The sequence below is a fragment of the Miscanthus floridulus genome, chromosome 8, assembly GCF_019320115.1.
Source record: "Miscanthus floridulus cultivar M001 chromosome 8, ASM1932011v1, whole genome shotgun sequence".
NCBI classification, from domain to species: Eukaryota; Viridiplantae; Streptophyta; class Magnoliopsida; order Poales; family Poaceae; genus Miscanthus; species Miscanthus floridulus.
Window position 1 is genome coordinate 62,077,277 of NC_089587.1, and position 15,271 is coordinate 62,092,547.

The 15,271-nt window shown below is 49.5% G+C and overlaps 1 protein-coding gene and 3 pseudogenes across 1 annotated transcript; 2 read left to right on the plus strand and 2 right to left on the minus strand.

Annotated features, from left to right (window-relative positions):
- The first annotated feature begins 727 nt into the window (after positions 1–727).
- On the plus strand, positions 728–4,158 carry LOC136476505 (transcription factor ILR3-like). The gene is made up of 5 exons (XM_066474373.1): positions 728–942; positions 1,844–1,927; positions 2,031–2,108; positions 2,205–2,367; positions 3,575–4,158. Exons 1-5 carry the CDS (start codon positions 800–802, stop codon positions 3,866–3,868), a joined length of 762 nt encoding a protein of 253 aa, XP_066330470.1. The 5' UTR covers positions 728–799; the 3' UTR covers positions 3,869–4,158.
- Positions 4,159–6,044: 1,886 nt separating this feature from the next.
- On the plus strand, positions 6,045–10,209 carry LOC136476504 (uncharacterized; annotated as a pseudogene).
- Positions 10,210–10,372: 163 nt separating this feature from the next.
- Positions 10,373–13,033, minus strand: LOC136469196 (chemocyanin-like; annotated as a pseudogene).
- Positions 13,034–13,308: 275 nt separating this feature from the next.
- On the minus strand, positions 13,309–14,830 carry LOC136469197 (UPF0481 protein At3g47200-like; annotated as a pseudogene).
- Between the last annotated feature and the right edge of the window lie 441 nt (positions 14,831–15,271).

The window sequence follows — 15,271 nt, forward strand, 5'->3', positions numbered from 1 at the left end:
TGACAATACAAGGCGTTGGCGTAGAATAGGAACTATTAATAGTATTCGATTGTTCAAATGTATTCTATATATGACCCAGATTCATGATTCACGCTCGTATGAGTTAGGAACTCACATCTAGCAATCGTATGAAGATCGAATTTCAGGACGTATTGGATTCATGCAACGCAGGAGCACATTTGCTAGTTAAAAAGAAAAAAAAAGAGTAGAGGCTATTTGGATGGCGACTTCAACTTGTGACAACTAGTTATCTTTTGTTGTGCAAAACGTCATCAGTTCGTGTAGAACTATCAATTTGTCTTTCTGAGCATCAGATTGAGCCTTGAGAGGTGACCTGACCAATCCAGTGTTAAGTGTAGACGAAGAGGGGAGGGGAGCGACGGTCCATGCTCCGGTCGCTAGCCTGTAGCCACACCAGATGAAGGCAATGGTGACGGTGGCATGCATGTTTTTGTTGTGAACAAAAAGATAAGATCGCTGTCATAGGTCCATGCCTCCATTGGTTAACTAAAGTCAGTGTTCATCAGTCAAATCAAGTTAGTAGTAGTGAAACTAATCTTGGCAAGCGAAGGGGGTCCCACTCGCACTCGCCCCCTGGGCCCTGGCTCTCCTCCATCCACGCCACGTCACCCGCCTCACCTGCTCCGTCCACCAACCAAACTCTAACCCGAAACGCGCCAGGACCCACCTGTCACCCACAGCACGGCCCGCCTTCCTAATCTCGGGTCCGCGACGCGAGGCACCCAAAAGATCCACGAATTTTGCTATTAGCCCCCAAAAGGTCTCTTCGGCGGCGGCGATGTCTCTCCCCCCGGGCCCGGCGGACGGCGGCGGCGGCACCGGCGACGACTGGTTCCTCGACTGCGGCATCCTCGACGACCTCCCGGCCGCGGCCTGCGGGGCCTTCCCGTGGGACGCGTCCCCGTCTTCTTCCAACCCCAGGTCCGCCCACCCAGATTGACCAATCGATTCCTCCCTCCCCCACGCCCTTTCTAGTTCCAGAAGACGCGGATGCTTTGTTTAGCGTAGGATCCTGGCGATCGTTTCCGTGACCGCCGCGTTCCGTATCTCTGAGTATCGTGGAATCGTTGGGGTAGAGACGGGCGGGTGTGGGATTTGGGGGGCGGCTATCTGGATAGTAGATGCATGCGCTGGGAGGCATCTGATCCGGAGAGGTGGTTGCTCTGTACAGCAGATCTTCCAGTCTGTTGATCCGGAGAGGTGGCTGCTTTTTTATATAGGTTAAATTAGATTAGAGTTCCCAAAGGAAAAAATGGTTTCCTAAAAAACAAGGATGCTGAGTTTGCGCATTCCAAGATAACTTGTTTTGGTAGATTTGGTCTTATATTGCAGCGACTGTGTTTATGACAGTGGAATGGATGGATTATGTGTGATTATGACTGATGATTCGCCCAAACAATTGAGATGGTCTGCTCTAGATGCTGGCGACTTAATTGATGGGGGTTGTATTACAAGTCCTGATAAGTATGCGTGTGAGGCTGTGACTATGAGCAATGGGATGTACTGCTAGGTCATGGATGGGAATCATGGGATCGTAAAACTGGACTGCAGAGCCAAAGATGTATGCGCTGATGCTGCTATGATATTAATTTAGGAGTAATTTGCAGTGATCCTGTTGTTGGACTTTGACCATTTTTTGCTTTACTGAATGCAGTCTACTCCATACGGGCAGAGTTCAATGCCTTACATGTAGCTAGTTCTCTGATTACTTTCGTCGATGAATGATTTTCAGTTATTTGGTTCAAATTAGGTACTAGCAAATAAGAAAAAGAAAGTTCATATACAGTTGGAACTGCTAATTGATTTTCCCCATATTTTACAGTGTGGAAGTCGGCAGCTATGTGAACACCAATGATGTCTTCAAGGAGCCCAATGATGTCTTCAAGGAGCCTGGAAGCAATAAACGGTGTGTCTGTTATTTCACTCTACGACTTAAAAAAAAGTATTTCATATTGTCTTGCTGTATGCAACCATCATTCTTACAATTGTAACTCTATTGCATCTTGCAGTTTAAGGTCAGGATCCAATGATGTGCCAACATCTAAAGCTTCTAGGGAAAAAATGAGGAGGAACAAGCTGAATGACAGGTAAATCATAGACATAATTTTGTTGACACTGCAGTATCAAAGATGGATTGCCAGGTCATTGACATACCTTTTCATTTCTTTCTTATGGTTTTCTAGGTTTCTTGAATTGGGGTCTACATTAGAACCTGGGAAGCCAGTAAAAGCTGACAAAGCTGCTATCCTAAGTGATGCTACTCGCATGGTTATTCAGCTTCGTTCAGAAGCACAGCAGCTGAAGGAAACTAATGGTAGTCTTGAAGAAAAGATTAAAGAACTAAAGGTTATTCAGCTGTTTATTTTGAACACTGTTAACCCACATATAATACATTGTCCTTTTATGGTTCGAGCATGCCCCGTGTTATTCAGGAATCCATAACATTACCCAGTAGCACTCTTATGTTCATCTACAATTATGAGATCTTTATCTAATGCTGGCAATGCTTTATGGTAGCTTATGGCCTGCACATGAATATACTGACTGCTCTTGCATAGCTCACGCAAGACATTTCTTATTAACAGCTAGTTTTACTGGTACAAACTTCCTTTTCTGAATGTGAACTGTCCACACACACAAAATCAGCCTCTGGCTGACAACATACTACATAACTTGTTACATATATGTTGTTTCTATGCACCACAACAGAGCACAAATCATGTATTGATCATCTAAAGCGTTCTAGACCTGTTAATGGGGAGGGTATGAAATATCCATTCTACACCCTCCCCATAACTCCCCATCTCACTCATGAACATATGCTTGCCTGCTTGGATTGTTGTTCACAAGTGCTGGAATATACGTATAGCGCTACAAATCACGTGTTGCGGGTAAGGCGACGAGGAACTCACCTCCACGCTACCGCAGCTGGACATTGCTGCACCTCCACGCCTGCCCCTCCACTGGGGCTGGCTGGGTTTCGCCACTGCCACCAGTGCACAGGGTAGTGAGATATGGAAGAGCACAAAGGAAAGCAATGGTATGCTGATACACAGGGGGCTTGTGCTTCCTGTGATATAATTGAGAATCAACTACGAAGGAAGGGGGCAAGGGAAGGAGACGAGATTACAGGTAGAAGCGGGGAGACCCTTACCTTAACCTTAATTCAACGGGTAGCAAGTTACTTACCCATACCTGACCCAAATCATGGGTGTGAATTTGGGGAACGGGTTATAGGGTATCCAATGACAGGTCAAAAGCCTTCATTTTTTTAATGATGGATACAATTAGCTATCAAGCTTTGGAAGCATTTTCAATTCTGTAATATTCACAGTCCACCATAACCCTTTATGCAGAGTCCGAGTTTGTTATTGATTTGATCAGACTGTTGATTATATCGTACTGTTCTGGCTGCTATGCCTCTAACTACTCTCAAGTACTCAGCTGTTGGAAATTTTTTTCTCGAGGGCACAAAGTTTACTCCTTTTCTGATATATTTATTTTTCTATGATCTCCAATATTTGTGAATCTATTGTTGTTTCTTTAATTCCAGGCCGAGAAGGATGAGCTTCGTGATGAGAAGCAGAAACTGAAATTAGAGAAGGAGAGTTTAGAGCACCAGATGAAGCTTATGACCTCAACACCAGCCTACATGCCTCATCCGACCCTGATACCGGCGCCTTTCCCTCAGGCGCCCTTAGCACCATTCCATGCCCAGGGGCAAGCTGCAGGGCAGAAGCTGATGATGCCCTTTATCAGCTATCCGGGGTACCCAATGTGGCAGTTCATGCCACCATCAGAAGTTGACACATCGAAGGACAGCGAAGCGTGCCCTCCTGTCGCATAATCGCTTCGATCGACTGTTCGTGCTTGCACCATGTGAATTAATCGCAACTGAAGCCCCCCTCCTAGTCGTCGATCCATTGATTGGGTTGTTCTTATGTGGTAGTTCGTTGGTAACGGAGTAAGGTGCTGATATCTGTGGCATCCTACTATATATAGAGGCTACTGCTGCCCCTTCAATGGCTGTACAATTTTTTGTGGAGAAAAGAAGAATGTTCGTTCTTGGTCTCCATAGCAACAATGTCACATTATCTATGTCATATATCTATTTTATATTTAACAGTGTCGTGACTTCATGTTTGTGATACATACAAGCAAATTGTCTGGCATGAATATTTAGAACAGAGACATTTTTTTTTTGAACACAGAAGAGACATTATTATCAGTACTATGAGATGCTGCATGGTTGAATGAAATGAAACAGTGAGCTAGGCAATGGTGAGGCCAAGCAGCAGCGACACAATGGCGACCAGTGATGCTTGTGCCCTCGCCATCAGCTTAATTCGACGCTGCTAGATGATCTTGAATGAATGGAAATGATTGGCTAGCTGATCCTATGTGGTCTATGAGAGTTGATATGATTTTTTTTGTTGAACAAAAACTAGACCCTAAAGTTGCATTCTTTCTCGGGCCAAGGAAGTATAATCTTTGCAAAACCAAATAAGGCCCCATTCGTTTTGTTGAAAAAGTCTGGCTGAAAAGTATTATTCGCTGATTTGTTATGAGAGAAACCAGGCTGATAAGTTGAAGCGAATAGAGCCTAATTCAGTACATTTTCAAAGTAGATGTTACTACAAAATAGCATATTTTCAAAGTCGCTAGGTGCCTGTTTAGTTTCCAAAATTTTACAAAATTTTTCAAGATTCCCCGTCACATCGAATCTTTGGACGCATGTATGAAGCATTAAATATAAATAAAAAATAAAACTAATTACACAGTTTAGACGAAATTCACGAGACGAATCTTTTAAGCCTAATTAGACTATTATTAGACACTAATTGTTAAATAACAACGAAAAATACTACAGTACCATTTCTCAAAAAATTTCGTCAACTAAACCAGGCCATAAGACTGTCTCCAACACCGAGAGGCATACCTAAAATACGTCCCCAACGGTACTTTGCCTATCCGAAAACTACCTCCAACGGCTGACCCAAACCAGTGACCCATTTTGCCTGCCGAAGCATACGATACGCAAAAAAGCATGTCCTCTCTCCTCGCTACACAAATCGTCGGCGCTCGCTCGTGTCCGAGGTGGCCCGCTCCCGCACCGGGCGCGCCGCCGGCCCCGCTCCTCCGCGCTCGTCTGGCGTCTGTGCTTGCTCCCCCGCCGACGGACGCGAGCTCCGCCGGGGGCGTGGGATCTGCCGGGGACACGAGATCCGCCGGGGACGCGAGATCCGCCGGGGGCGCGGGCGCGAGATCCGTCGTGGGCGCGGATCCGCCGGGGGCGTGGGCGCGAGATCCGCCGGGGGCGCGGGCGCGGGATCCGCCGGGGACGCGAGCTCCGCTGGGGGCGTGGGCGTGGGATCCGCCGGGGACGTGAGCTCCGCCGGGGACGCGAGATCCGCCGGGGACGCGAGCTCCGCCGGGGGCGCGGATCCGCCGGGGACGCGAGCTCCGCCGGGGGCGCGGGCGCGGGATCCGCCGGGGACGCGAGCTCCGCCGGGGACGCGGGCGCGAGATCCGCCGGGGGCGCGGGCGCGGGATCCGCCGGGGGCGCAGGATCCGCCGGGGACGCGGGTCTGGGAGAGGGAGGGTCGGGGAAGAAGAAGGAGAGGGAGGGGGGCCGGATCCGGGCGCCGCGCCAGCGCCAGAGCGCGCCGTCGCCCCACGTCGTCGCCGTCGCCATGTCCTGCACGGCCGCGTGGGAGAGAGAGGAGCGAAGATATTTTGCGTTCGCTGTTGGAAACGGAAGACTCATTTACTGTGCCGTGACCCAAACGGTGAACAAGCCTTTTGGTTTTGGGTTCTCGGTCAATCAAAATTCAAAAAGCCTGGACCGACCCCTGGAGCGAACATACGGAAAGAGCCTACGTACCAGCTGGCATGGAACTGGGATGGGTCAGTGGAAAGTGACCTCCAGCTGTCGGTCTGTCGCTGCTTGCTCTCTCTCCCACCCTGTCTCCCGTCTCCCCTCAACACCTGCTACTTCGCCTCGTCTCGGGTCGGACGAACTTATGGCGCCCCAAAGCAGCTGCCGAGGCCGCGAGGACCAAACCCTAGCGTCCTCCGCTGCCGCTTCCCCTTCCCCTTCCCCTTCCCCTCGCCCCCCGGCTTTGGCGCCTGCACCGGCGCTGGAGACGACGACGGTCGCCGACCTCACGGACCTCGTCCTGCATGCCATCCTCGTCCGCCTGGCCCCCGCCGACCTCCTCCGCGCGGCGCTCGCCTGCCACCGCTGGCGCCGCGCCGCCGTCCGCGCCCTCCCACGCGTGCCGCCCCTCCTCGGCTACTTCTTCCACCCCAAGGGCCCCGCCCAGCCGCCCCCGATGCCGACGTCGGACAAGACCCACCACCCCGCCGTCTTCGTCCCGCTCGACGCCGCCTCCCCGCGCATCTCCCTCGATCCTCACCCCGGGCGCCGCCAGCAGCCTCTCCATCCAGGACGTCCACCTCGGCCTCGTCCTCCTCCTCCCTCACGCGCGCCCCAAGTCGCTGCTGCCCCGCATCCTCGCCGTCGACCCGGCGTCGCGCCGCCGCGTCCTGCTCCCGCCGCCGCCGCGCGACGCGCTGCCTGAGCCTGACCATGTCGTCGATCGCTGGCGCCGCGACAGGTGCGTCATCGGCGTCGCCGTCCTCGCGCGCGCGCACCCGAGCAGGCTCACCTTCGACGCCGTCTGCCTCACCGTCGACGGCGCCCGCCCGCGCGCCTGGGTCGCGTCCGTCTGCGACGGCACCTGCGCCAGCTGGCGCGCGTTGCCCAGGGCCGAGGGCGTCGTCGTCGACTTCGACCCGTGGTGGTTCGAGGCCCGCTGCGTGCACGCCGCTGGGAACATCTACTGGCACATCTGCAACTCCAGCCGCGTGCTCCAGCTGGATCCTCGAACGCTCGACTTCTCGTTCATGCCCGTGCCTGCCGCCCTGGGGGATGGCTTCAACAAGTACCGCGTCGGAGAGACGCCGGAGGACGGCCGTCTGTGCATGGCGTCGATCGTGGACGAAGAGCGTCTGCAGATCTGGGTGCGTGGAGGAGAGCCCAGGTGGAGCGACAGGGGGTGGTGGATGGAGAGGGAGATTTGCATGACCAAAGTGCTCGACACCGTGCCTGGGCTTCCCAAGGACAGGATGATGCGGATGCTTTGCACCTGGCTCAGCGACATGGACTACGCTCGCACCGGGAAGGTGTTCATCACTACATGGGGATATGGGCGCTACTCGTTCCATCTGGAGACCGGCAAGCTGGAGCGCTTGGTGATGAAAGATGGCAAGGAGCACGGAGTTCCTATCTATGCCTACACCTTGGCCTGGCCGCCTGAGTTCCTCGCTGCTCCAACAAACTGATCGACTTTCTGGTGATTTCCATCCCATAGCTTTTTGTTTATAACAAGTTTTGCTGCTTTATCAAATGCTCCATTAATTATTTTCCTTTATTTATGATTATCTGTATGCTCTGATACATGCATATTTTGTCATATAGCATCCTGTAGAAGTAGAGGGAACGTATCATTTCCTTTTTGGATTTGTTATACAGTTATTACTCTCACTCACTCGAAAAATTTTAGAACATGGAAATTAGCACATAGTTGTATGTAGAAAGCTTGATGGTCATCAGTTTGGTGAATTGTGTTCCCTCCGGTAGCCGTAGGTTGTGGTATATACTTATGTTTGGTACAGACTAATTTCTCAATAAGTTCTATAGACTTAGGTACCGAATTTGAAGTTTGTGTTGGACATCGCAGTATTATTCAACACTCCAGATTGACTTCCTTTTGAATTGTTGGTGATAATAATTGTTATTATGTGTGAATTTAAGGAGCTGCTTTGGTTATTTCATTTCTCAGTTGTCAACTTAACTTCACAAATTTTGAGTTTTGTGTACTTCAGGCTTTGTTGTAACTTGCACTTGTGCAATTGAGCCTTTTACGGGTTATATATACCTTGTGTGTCTAGATACTAAACCTGAGTGTTAACACAAATGAATACTATAATTGAAACTTTACATTCTGTAGAACTCCACAACAAGAAGCATGGGGCCCCATCTATGCCAACTCCTTGTCCTCGATGCCTGTGTTCCTCGTTGATTTTTTTCTGAGACATTCCTTGGCTTCCATGTTCATGTCACTTGTTTATGCGAAGTTGCTTGATCAAATAGAGATCAATTTTTTATGTGTTTGTGTCCTGGGTGTGTAAGCTGGTTGCAGACTGCAGTGGAAGGCGCTAGCATATTCCCTTGTTTCTGATGGTTATGATCTAGGCTACATAAATGTGATGGCAGATCTTTGTATAGTAGGAGCCACTTATCGAAATTAGAATATGTCATCCAATGATCTAATGTATTTTCCAGGCACCTATTAGAAGGATACTTGATGATCCTACATTTGATGTGTTATGTACCTTGCAGTGGCTTTGGTAGGCTGTGTTATATTTTTTAACAAACAAAATGCTTTTAATGTATTTGTTTTGTGTTTAGGAACCTGTTTAACACTTTACTTTTACATAGCAGTTTTGTTCCTTAGTCACAAAAAAAAGCAGTTTTGTTCCTTAGATTTGGGTTTTCCAAACAAAAAGAAGTTCTATGCTTACTACTAAATAATATCCTTTAGGCTAGGTTTTGAATCTGCAGATCTGTTTGATTGTTGCTTGAATCCAAGGAGTTATTGTTTTTAGTTTGTTTGCTCTATTGCTTAAATAGTGGTTTTTAGTTTAAATCTACAACTGAGCCTCTTTGCTTATGCTAATTTAGTTAACCAAATTTCACAATATTTAATAAACACAAGCGACCAAACTTTATATTCTTTAGAATTGCTAGAATAGATAACTATCTTTAGACCTGATTCAGTCTTGCCAACTTTATATATTTGCTAGCATAGTTTCAACTCTCGTGTGATATGTATGCATTTCATGTGTCTGAAATCTGCCAGATAGTAGAACTTGTGTATTTTCAGGAGTTTTATAGTTTGAAATGGTACTTTTGTACCTTTTTATTACGTATCAGAATTACGTGTTGATATGTTAGGCAAGCATTTAATAATTGCTGTCATTAATTATAATGAAGGATATATTGCTACCTTAGCGTTTGATAATAGTTATAGTTAGCCACAAATAATTGTGAATCCTTCCATTTTGTACCTTATTATGTTTTTGTTTACCTTCTTTTGGATATTCTTTCAGAAGGTTAGTTCAGCAATGCCCATTTTGTGCTGGAACTTAGAAACCGAAGGTCTTTACACAAAACTAGAGAATCTATGTACCAATTTGATGATTCTTAAGCTATGACTGATTTCTCCTTCAATTTTAACAAGAGTTATGGTTCAATTCTCTTATCTTTGCAATTGATTAGGACAGTGGTGCTGGGATTTGACTATTTTATCAATTTGGTTACTTAGATGGTTTTATTCTCTTATCTTTTCATGAATTTAAGAAGGGCAGGCCTGGTGCAGTGGTGAGAGCTGTCTCACTGAGTCACCAGGTCGTGGGTTCGAAGCAGCCTCTCTGCAGATTTGCGGGGGGAAGGCTTGCCTCGGTTTGTCCCTTCCTCAGACCCCACTCATGTGGGAGCCTCTGGCACTGGGTCTGTCCTTTTTTATCTTTTCATGAATTTCTGCTGATGAAATGAGTTACTAGAAAAACCTCTAGGCCTATGAAAGTATTATACTGTGAATGCTGTTAGGCACTTCTGAACTTTAAACATCACATATACCTGGGATCCATTTTCTGGTTGCAAGCCAGTTTGGCTTATTTACTAATTATTACACTTGTTATTTTATCATCAAAATCCAATCTGTTTGATTCCTAGGCAGTTGGAATTGTGCTAACAATTATTTTTTCTTTATGATTCAGGTTGTTGACCAGTGAGAGAAAATAACAGTGACGCAAATCAGCTCACCTCTTTGGTTTCTGGGTTACTAGTGCCGTGCCTAAAGCTCTTTGTTCCGTATGAGTTAGTGCAGACAAAGCTGCTGCTGAACTTGTCTTTTTCACATTTTCGGACTAGATGGCATTCTGAAGACAGTAGTACGGTGTGCCACGTTATGCTGGTTCCAGGCAAAACATATATGCTTGCTTGTCATGAGATATTTGTCCCATTAGACTAAGATGTATTGAAGACATTAGGGTGGAATGTCTCAGGTCGTGCAGTTTCAGCTGCTGAACTGTGGTTCTGTTCATCGCAAGTACCATCTATCATTTTCTACTCAGATAACCTTCTCCTCCTGTTTTGCGTATCATGTGAGTTCATCATGTTTACTTTTTGTGAGCGAGTCCATCATTTCGACTTTTGTGGTGCCACTCTGGTTCTTAACTTGCTCTCTTTATTTGAGCTGTGATTCATAACTGCATACACTTCCTAGATTAAACTGACATGAATATTTAGAACAGAGACATTAATTATTCTTTCAACAGTACTATATGAGATGCTGCATGGTTGAATGAAATGAAACAGCTGTGAGCTTGAGCTAGGCAATGGTGAGGGTGAGGCCAAGCAGCAGCCACACAACGGTGACAAGTAGAGAGCCGACCGGCGCCGCGCCGACGGGGTGGTAAACACACGTGTTGAAGCCCCTGTCGTTTGTGCGGGCGTGACCCTGACCTCCAGCTTCATCCCGGCGTCGCAGTGCCCCGGCTTGCCGCAGATGAAGTAGCGCCTCCCGACGTAGTTGAGCTTGATGGCGTCGCTGCCGGTCTGGTGGGTGCCGCCCACGACGGGGCTCGCCGCCGAGCAGGAGCTGTAGCCGGCCTGGGTCACCTCCACGACGTCGTGCGCCGACGCGTCGTACTTGAACACGAGCTGGTCGCCCGGGTGGAAGTCGACGGTGGACGACCAGGCGGTGAGGTTGGTCCGCAGGTCCCACGAGCCACCCCGGCTCGCCGACGGTGTAGTTGGCGCCGGACGCCGTTCCGAGCACGGTTGCCGCCGCCACAATGATCGCGACCACGGCGGCGACCAGTGATGCTTGTGCATGCCCTTGCCATTAGCTTAATTCGACAGCTGCTTGGTTATCTTGATTCTTGAATGAATGGAAATGATTGGCTAGCTGAGTCTGGGTTTAGTTTGATGGTTGAGCAATTGTTGTGTGCAGTGCATGGAGGTATGCATATGGAGGTGAATATATAGGGTACGGAGGAGCTAGCTGGTAGATATCGATGGCATGTACGTAGTGTGCAAAGATGACATGGTCCATTAGCTTAGCATGATTAAACATGTGCATGATGAATATTCCATCGTTAACGAACTTATAATATAGAACTATATTATATCTAAACAATCAAACAGAAGACTTGGCCTCATGTAGCCACGTGATGAGAGGACCCGTGGAACTCACCTTTCGGCTCTGTTCGACTGATACATAAGCCGGCTGAAACTGTTTTCTTGTGAGAGAAAAATACTGTAGATTCTAGCTGATAAGCCGGCTGATAAGTTCAAGCGAATAGGGCAGCTACCATGTTTGACGGTCAGATATCGCGCGCACATGGATTCTTACGTTCGAGAACATGTGCTCCTAGTGGCGATTAAGTGCTCCCACACACAAAATGCAACTTTACAAGTGTTTTTTTTTCTAAAAAACCAAAATAAAAATATGGATGGACAGGTAATCTATTTTCATGCATACTTGAGCTTAACAACGTATGCAAAAAAATATATGAAAAATAGAATCAACATGTGAATAGTAATAGGTTGTGAATACAAACTTATGTCATCCAACTTCTATTCATAGATTGGTTTTACATTTTTCTTTCTCCTTGCACCATTTTTTGTTTTAAGTTCAAACTTTGCATGAGCGCACGTATTAGTACAAACTCTATCCATCCATATTTTGGTTGCATTTTTTGTGCACATTATAAAGTGCAATCGTTGAAAGGATCGTGATGCCGAATATAAGTGATCAACACCTCAAGCAAGTGGCTAGCTACGACGGGATCATCCCAGGTGGCATTTTTTGTGCACATTATAAAGTGCAATCGTTGAAAGGATCATGATGCCGAATATTTTATATGACGCTTAGGTGGCGGTTGGTTGCGAGAACGGGATCATTTATCCCACCTAGCCCCATGTTTGGTTGAGAGGCGGCCAGGGGCGGAGTCATCCTCGGTCGGAATATTCGGCAAAGATCCGGGGCAACCCCGTCCCCGCGATTTCGACGAACAGGGGCGTCCCACCTGGGACGAGCTCTACACGCGACGTAGAGGAGAAAGGAGAGGAGAGAGGGTGGCCGGCGCGGTCTCCACCAGCGGCTCCAGCGATCTGCGCCTGGCCACGTCGCGCGGCGCCATACCCGGCCTCGTCGCATCGCCACGCCCGACCCCGGCGAGGTTCACCTGCGGCCTTGCCGCGCACTGCCGTGCCCGGCCCCGACGAGCTCCAGTGGAGGAGGCGCGAGCGGAGGAGGACTAGGGCATAGGCCAGAGGAGACGCATTGTGGAGGGTAGAGGAGGCACGGGCGGAGGAGGCCTAGGGCGTGGGCTAGAGGAGACGCATGGTGGAGGGCAGAGGAGGCGTGCGGAGGTCTCTGGCAGGCCCGGGCAGCCAGCGTGGGGTCGCAGGTGGAGGGCGGAGGAAGGGCGGGGAGGTCGCCGGCGGAGGCCAATGAGCACGGGTCACGACTCACAAGTGAAGCAGTCCGCAACAGAAGAACGAAGAAGATAGGATAAGGAAGAAGAAAAAAGTAAAAAAAAAAGGAAAGGAAAAGAAATAAATCTGATGAAAGTGGGCCCTACATGTAAATGGCTCATCCCATTTTTAATGTTCCAGAATCAAACAGAAAACAGAATCATCCTATCCCTTCTCAACCAAACAACAGATGGCATCGTCCCACGCTACCACTTCACTCCTCCTTTCTAATTGTTCTTGCCGCCCCGACCTGCGAGAGATCAGACAGAGAGGCAGAGGAGTGGTGCGGGGCAGTCGCCCGGTTGGTGACGACCGTGACCGCCACACATGCCTAACACATTTGCCGTGGAGGTGGAGCTCGTCGTCCTCTCCCCATTGGCAATTAAGAGCTCGAGTCATTTCGGTCTAAGGTGAACTCCATGGAATGGAATAGTTCCTGGGAGTGGGATTGTGGTTCTTGGACCGTGGTCCTGTTCGTGAATTTGGCTCGCGCATGCATTTCACCCTGGATCTTTTTTTTTACCTTTCGCTCGATTTGGGTACCCAACTGTATTATAGGAGAATAGTACTGGTTGGCAAATGGCAATGCATACATTTTGAAAAAGCATAGCGATGCTATAGCAGGCTATTTATTAGAACCATTCTTAAACGTCTGAAGGACCGTACAGACGCTGCTAATGACTGTTTGTGATGGATATGATGGCAGTGGCGATCTGGTAGTAGTTGAGGTAGACGAACTGGTATACGAGGATCGCCAGCGACCTGCGGCACATGTACGTGCCGATCTGCTCCAAGAGGGTCATGTGCCGAATGCCAAAGCGCAGGTGGTGGCGGAGGGCCTTGAAGAAGACTAGCGCCTGTATGTCGCTCATGGAGCCGTGAAGCAGGTGTCTCTGCCGGAGCTCCTGCACGTCCCGCATCCCGTCCATGAGCATCGCTAGCACCGACAGGTACGAGCTCACCGCGAAGCCGTCCGGCTCCTTGGTCGCTTCTTCATCGGTGTATATTGTCTCGAACGCCGCCATGTTCACGAGACAACAGGCGGTGAAATGGTTCAGGAACACCGGCGACAGGGACAGCTTGCCGAGCACGCGGTGGCGCCACCGGAACCGGATGTCACCGAACCACGGCGCCGTGCTAGGGGTCAGGGTGACGCCAATCTGCGCGAGCTCCGTGGCGCTCCGTGCTCCTCGACAGCAACGACTGGTCCATGACAAAGCCGTGGTAGTTGAGCATCTCCTTCTCCTCAGGCAAGCAGCCGAACAGAGTGAAGCGGAGGAGGCCAAGGAGATGCGGCGGCTTGTACTTGTAGTGGTCAACGTCAACGTTGCCATGGCCACGGCCACCCCGGCGGATTGTCCACGCCTGGAACTTGCCTCCCATCCTGTAGACGAACCGGCGCACGTCGACGGGCACGAACCCCGCGAGGGCGTCGAGCACGAGCCACGGGATCTGGTTCTCGAGCAAAAAGATGTCCTTCTGGATGCTCGCCCCCATGGACATGATTTGTCGCCGGATCATCTCGTTGGTGTCGCCGGCGACCATGTACTGCAGCAGGAAGCAGCCGTCGAGGAACATCATGGTCGCAAAGTCGGCGTCGCTAACGCCCATCACCGCGGGGTCGTCGGTGTCGTAGCAGTCGCGGGCGGCTCCCGCGACGGAGAGCACCTTCGCGTACACCTCTGCCGTAGAGTGGCCTGAGCTCCGGCAGAGGTTGTAGGCCGCCGCCAGCTTGACCTCCTCCATCTTCTGCAGATGAGGTGCGCCATGGGTTGGGGTTTAGTCCTACATCGTATAACGATGGTGGGGAGTACAACATATAAGGCGGAAGAACCTTCACTACCTATAAAGCTAGTCTTTTGGATTGGAGAGGTCCAAGGCCTTATATGTTGTAGCTCCGATGGACCTGGGACCTATGGGAGCACAGGCTCATGGTAACGAGCTGGACCTGCTGTAAGCCAGCTTCGAGATCGTGAACTCGATGTCACCGCCGGTCCTAACACCACGGTGGTACGGGCCGATGGCCACCACGCTCGGCTCGACGAAGAAGGAGCCGTCCTGGTCGAGGATGGACGCCATGATCGGTGCGATGTAGCGGTGGCCGCCGCCGATCCCCCGCATCTCGTGCGGGAATCTGCTCATCTTGGTGCCCACCTTGGCGAAATCAGCCTCGAGCTTCTCGGTCGCCTTGGCCATCCTCTCGTCAATGGTGGTGTCTACCGATCTACCCTACCGATCATCACGTCGTCCATGGCGCCAGTGCAACAATCTAATTAACACTAATGAGACCAAGGGGAAACTGTCATTTCGACGTTGAACGCGGCATCCACGTAGTGCTTTATATATATGGATATGGTTCATCACACTAGCTTTATCCGTTGCTTTTGCCACACTCCTGGTATCAGATACTTACATATGATACGACGGTGGCCCAAGCCTGCATACATGTTTCTTTATAGCCAGATCAACGATCCCTTGCCCCGAAACTGCTGCCAATGTTTGATTCCAAGCTTCAAGGGAGAGCCATCTGCATCAATTCATCATGCCAACAAGAAGCCCCACTAGTCACCGGCATGCTAGGATTTTATTATTAAGCTTGTGTGTTCAAACTTTTAATGACTTTATTAATTTTTTTCG

Coding starts and splice junctions, on each gene's coding strand:
- LOC136476505 (XM_066474373.1), top strand. CDS start 800: ATGTCTCTCCCCCCGGGCCCGGCGGACGGCGGCGGCGGCACCGGCGAC. Junction 943..1,843: donor CCGTCTTCTTCCAACCCCAG/GTCCGCCCACCC, acceptor CATATTTTACAG/TGTGGAAGTCGGCAGCTATG. Junction 1,928..2,030: donor GAGCCTGGAAGCAATAAACG/GTGTGTCTGTTA, acceptor TGCATCTTGCAG/TTTAAGGTCAGGATCCAATG.